At 39.1% G+C, this 5,876-nt stretch overlaps 1 protein-coding gene across 1 annotated transcript in view; it reads left to right on the top strand.

Moving 5' to 3' along the window:
- Positions 1-1,615, top strand: part of LOC102854533 (alpha-2-macroglobulin-like) — a 158,855-nt gene extending 157,240 nt beyond the window's left edge. Inside the window, exon 34 of the mRNA XM_006901759.1 lies at positions 1,458-1,615. Coding sequence (XP_006901821.1) covers positions 1,458-1,615 — 158 coding nt within the window. The remainder of the gene's footprint in view (positions 1-1,457) is intronic.
- Positions 1,616-5,876: the final 4,261 nt, after the last annotated feature.

Raw genomic sequence — 5,876 nt, forward strand, 5'->3', positions numbered from 1 at the left:
TATATATATTTTCTCTCATTCTCCATTATGCCTGGGTAGTTTTCCTCTAGTAATTCTGACACAACATTTTTGGTGTCATTACTTGCTTCCTCCTGTTCCAGGATTCCAATGATGTGCATGTTATTTCTCTGGATAGTGTTCTACATTATTCTTAGGTTTTCTTCTTTTTACGTTCTATTTGATTCTGTTTTTCTGCTCTAGCAGATCAGTGGTGACTATTCTATCTTCTATTTCACTGATTCTGTGTTCCATCTCTTCAACTCTATTCATGTGTCTATCAATCATTTTGACAGCATCTAAAACATTGGACCTCATGTTTTGGATTGTGATTTCTTGTTTTTCCAGTTCTGTTAATGCCTCATTTGTTTTCTCTGCATTGTTTTGGATTGATTTTTTTTTAGTTCCTACTAGTTTTTCCTTATAGTATCCTATAATTCTTCAAGCTTGTCTTTCATGCATTGAAAATACTCAAACATTGTTCTTTTAAATTCTGTGTCAGAAAGTTCCATAAGACTTTCTGGTTTCTGGAAATCCATTGATACTGTGTCACCCTTTGGGGGTGATATCTTGCTTTGTGATTGTGTAGTGTGTGGAATAGTTTGCTTTCTTCAACACATTGGTATGTTCTTGATCTAGAGACCATGCTCTAGAAATCAGTTGGGCAGCTACCCCACTTGTGTTTTTCCTCTGAACTTCTGCTCAAGGGAAAGGTCATTTCAGAGTCTGTGAGAGCAGCCTCTTATAAGTAAATCAGATCAAAGATTAAAGGAAAGTTGATTGACTGGATGTGTAGGCACAAGTATGGAGCCAAAAGGGGTGGGCAGGCAAGGGGGTGGGGCAATCACAGCAGCGTGTCAATCTTCTGAGGGACCTCACTCAGACCTCAGTAGTCTAGGTGTACTCATGATTGAGGTCTCTGCTCAAATTCCAGCTGTCTGTCTCCCACCCAGCATTTCTCACTCAGTGGTTCCTGCCCAGCAACACTTACACAGGTGCCCTCGATCAGGTGCCCCTGCCCAAGCAGTGTCCTTGGTCCAACAGGGCCAGAGAAGACTCAGTCAAATACCCACAAATCAGTGTGACTTTATGTTCCTGTAGCTCCTAAACTAGTTGTTCCAACAAAAGTTCTGATTCAAATTCCTAATGTCCACTTCTTGCAACAGACCCACTGCATCTTAGCGGGGCTTAAGAGAATTAAACCATTTTCCCCACTAAGCTTTCTGCTTTCATATGAGTTCCACAAAAACTCAACTAGTGTCTTCTGGCTTTGGCTGGCTTCACAGCATGACCGCGGTGGCTTTGTGTTCATGTACTTCTGAAATAAATTGTTCCAACAAAGTTTCTGATTCATATTCCTACTCTATAAGTCATGCAACAGACTCATTGGGTCTTATGGGGCTTAAGAGAATTTAGCCAATTTCCCCACTAAGCATTCTACTTTTGAATGAATCCCACAGAAGCTCACCTCGTAGCTACCGGCTTTGGCCGGCTCCAGAATGTCACCGTGGCAGCTTTGTGTTACTGTACTTCCAAAACTAATTGTTCCAACAAGAGTTATGTTTCAAATTCCTACTGTCCACATTGCAACATGATGGTCGGTCTCTGTGCAGCATGAAGGACTCTATAGCAGCCCGTCTGTATGCAGCTTGCTATATCTCTGGCTCTTCACACTGTACTCTCCACCACCACTATCTTGGAATCCCCTGAAAATATGATTAAGGATTTTGTTAAGTGGGACATATTATTATTAGACAGGAAAAAAATTGAATCCCATAGGATAGTAATTGCATTCAAAAACTTGCCCTAAAAGAATGCTTATTGTATCAGAATTTGACAGAGTATGGAGCTTAGCCTAAGAGAGATTAAGCCCCACTCAGTACTCTGAGGGGAGTTACCATGTAAAGCAGACAAACAGAAAAAGAGAGACTTTTGCAATGAAACTGAGGCAAGAAAAACCTGACAAGTACGTTTAAATGGCAATGACCACCTGTATACACTTGATGAGTGGAAATGGAAGATATGCTATTACGAAGAGACAGGCTGAATGTGGACTTGTTCCTTCAGCACTGTCCACATATCATGATAAATTGATAAAGAAGCATTACTGGTAGATCAGGCAATCCTGGGAATCCCTGACATCATGATTTGGCCCATGTGGGGCTAAAGATGAGTAAGGGGGCCAGCCAATATGAAACAAAAAGATGTGTGGACTACTGGGCTGGTGGCCTACGCCCATTTGATCCTAGCCACTGACGGCCGAGAATGTGTTGACTGGAACTCAACCAGATAAAAGAGGTTTCATTTTGAGGGCTAATGTTAATTACTATACCTGATGTTTGCTTTGGACTGGACATTTCTTTACAGATACAGATTCAGTTGAAACAGAAGATACTTCAAAGAAAAAGATATTATTGCTTCCTCAGAATACTGGTTTGATGGGACTGTGCAAATTTAAAAATGGGTATCGATAATGAGGGGATTATAAGGACTAAAGCAGCTGGCTTACATATTTCCCTAAATATAGACAATAGTGAGTGGAAAGCTGATCCTTCAGATAATGAGAAACAATAGCTAAGAAAGAGGGTGGGTTGTGATATTAGCTTAAAGGGGTTTTTTTTAGCCATTATATCTATCTTAACTGTAGGCGCATAGTCATGCAAACCAGTATGGTGTATCAAATCAACATTTTGGGGAGCAGGATGAAAAGTGTTCTTTCCACACTGAGGAGCAAAACTTGTGGCAGCAAGACTTGTGGCATCAAGGCTTGAGAGGGCCTGGAGCAAGATCTTGGTGAGAGCAAAACTCTGGTGATGGTGGTGTAGAGATTGTGCCATTCCTGGGGAGAAAATGTGACAAGGTGTGATCTGAGGTGTTGTCGACCAAAGGAAAAGACAGAGACCAGAACACTCAGGAATGGGGGTCAGGTCAGAAAGCATGAAGGCAGGGGGCTAACAGCTTGGGAGGACTGAAGCCCCTATGTTTAGTCTTTCTGGGTTTTTATTGAAAATCATCAGCAAGTAAACAGAAGAGAACCAGGAAGGAGTAAATAAAAACAAAAGATCATGGGGAAGTAAATCACAAAGAGAAATCTTTTTTTAAATAATGCAGAATCTTCTCTATTATTTACCTTATGCTTATATCAGAAGGGAGGTATTAGTAAATGCAAACTAAGAATTATGTAGACATCGAAGGTCTGTCTTGGCATTTAACCTCTTTGAGATCCAAGGTCTGCCTTGGTGCTATAGGGGGAATTCTAGTTTGTATCTATGCCTCCCTTACCTCCTAATGCAGCAGATGGATAAATATTAATATGAAATCTGATACTCGGCTTCCCACACTGAGGCGTCTTGCATTTGTGCTGGTCGCAGTTAAAGGTTGGTTGTTTTTTTCCTGTTCTTGCCAGATACTTGAAGGAAAAGCTGACTTACAACTGCTCTGAAGCAAACCTTGCTGAATGATTTGGATTTAATGGCTGAATTGAAACCAGAGCCTGGACTAATTGAACATTGTGCTTTGAAATTTGGGCTAGAATTTTAACTTGTATTGGGTAATATAGTTTGCCTCCCTCACTCTCCAGCTTTCTTTCCTGATGAACCCCATTTTCAGTACCACAACTGTGAGTCTATGAGTCAACCATGAATAAATGATCCCCTTGCTGCTGAGGTAGATCTAGATGTACCATGGGGGAGGGTTATGGGATCTTTATCTGCCTTCTGCTCTGGGACAGTGAAGGGCTGTGCTTTCCTTACTCCCTGTGGCCCTTTCATAGAGATGCTTAGGTCCCTGTATCCTTCTGTCCTGTTTTCTGCTCCTTAGACAATGGCAATTGACAATCTAGAACATGACATGTATTACAAAGTGAATTGGGAGAATGGGTTGGAGGGAAAATACTTAACAGGGAATAAATAAAATCAATCCTTTCTGTAACATGTCACTGAAATCACAATAAAAATAGAAAAAATATTGGTGTTTGTATAAAGTTCTTTAATCTAAATGGTGTGACATTGCATCATTTAAAATGGGAAAATATGTTTCAGGTTTACCTTTTCACTATAACTATTCCATCTATGTTCTGAGAAGATAAACTGAGAAACTTGATTATATGAAAATTTTGACATCAGGATTGAAGAAAGATTGACCCACAGCCTAAAATTTATAGATGATACAACCTTGCTTACAGAAAATGAATAAGACTTGCATTTATTGATGAAGCTCAAAATCTATAACCTTTGGCGTGAATTACTTCTCATCAAGAAAAAAAAATTGAGTCAAAAAAGCAACATCGTGGCAAATAAAGAAGAGATTGATATTGTCAAGGATTTTCTTTTTCTTACATCGCCAATCAATGTTCATGGAAGCAGAAGTGAAATAACATGTTACTTTGGATGACTCTGCACAGGAACTTTCTGAAGTGCTAAAGAACAAAGAGGATATTGAGGGTTAAGATGCTTTTAATTTTAAATTGTTGCCTCCTCGCAAGTATTAGATAATGTACTCACATGTATTGGATAATGAATTATTGAGGAGCAGTGATGTCAGTTTGAGGACTAAGGTGTGTCTGATAAATGCCATTGTCTCTCCGATAACTAGCTATCCATCTGAGACTTAGACAATTAAAAAGGATGACAGGAAAAGAACTGATGCCATTGAACTGTGTTGTTGGAGAAGAGAACTGAACATCCATGGACAGCCAAAAGAATGAGCAGATATGTCTTGGAGAGGTTGCAGCTGGCGTGCCCTTTGGAGGAAAGAATGATGAGGCCTTGCCACACATATTTGGACATATTGCTAGAAGGTACTATTCCTTGGGAAGGGACATGATGTTGGGAAAGGTGGTTTATCAGTGAAGTAGAGGAAGAACTTCTACCAAGTGGATTGACATGGTGACTGCTGCAATGGTCTCTTATGTATCAGGAAGTGTGAGGATGGCTGAGGACAGGACTGCATTCAGATCTTTTGTTCATAGGGTCTCTAAGAGTAGTACTTGACTTGAAAGTACCTAACAACAAGAAGTAGAATTGATTCCTTTGACTTATGGTGTTGGAAAAGAATAGTAAATACATCATGAACTATTAAAACATCAAACAAATCTCCAGAAGAGCAGTGATAGTGCTTCTTAAAAGTGAGGATGGTGAGCCTTTTCTCACATAATTAGGACATGTTTGGAAAAGTAGAGGGTCAAGGAGAAAAAAAAATCTTCACTAACATAGATTGACATAGTGGGTGCAACAATGGGTTTAAGCACAGTAGAAATTGTGGGGATATTAAAGAATGAGGCAATGTTCCATTCTGTTGTTATGAGTTAGAAATGACTCAATAACATCTAATAACAACAATAAAATTCATGGCAATTCAAATGGACTTTTTTATCCCAATGCTCTATATTCACACATATAACATATTCTATATAACATACAGAGTTGCTCAGAGAAGATACAGATACATTCAGATCACTAGAGAGATGTGGCGTCTGGTTTGGCAGCACACTTCCATAAGGACTAGGCTGCCAGAGACACAGTTTATAAATTTAAAGAGTTAAATGTGCAGCTCCACACCTCTCACCATACACAAAAAATCAACTCAAGGTGGATCAAAGACCTAGGAGAAAATAAAAAAAATATAAAGACCATAAGACGCAAAATACGACCAGTCTTAGAAGGGCTAGCCCATGGTGTAAAAAGACTGACAAATATAGCCAAAAAATACACAGCCAGACAAGAATAAAATTTATGTATAGGACTTTCTAAAGAGTAAATCTCTGTATATGTCGAAAACATTTTCTAACAAAGTGCAAAGAGAACCTATCTGCAACAATGAATGAATGGAAATCCAAAGTCTCTGTAAACATTCATTAAAATTAATATTAAAAAATAAAA

The sequence above is a fragment of the Elephantulus edwardii genome, unplaced genomic scaffold, assembly GCF_000299155.1.
Source record: "Elephantulus edwardii isolate Elephantulus edwardi_28Jun2011 unplaced genomic scaffold, EleEdw1.0 scaffold00342, whole genome shotgun sequence".
Classification (NCBI taxonomy): Eukaryota; Metazoa; Chordata; class Mammalia; order Macroscelidea; family Macroscelididae; genus Elephantulus; species Elephantulus edwardii.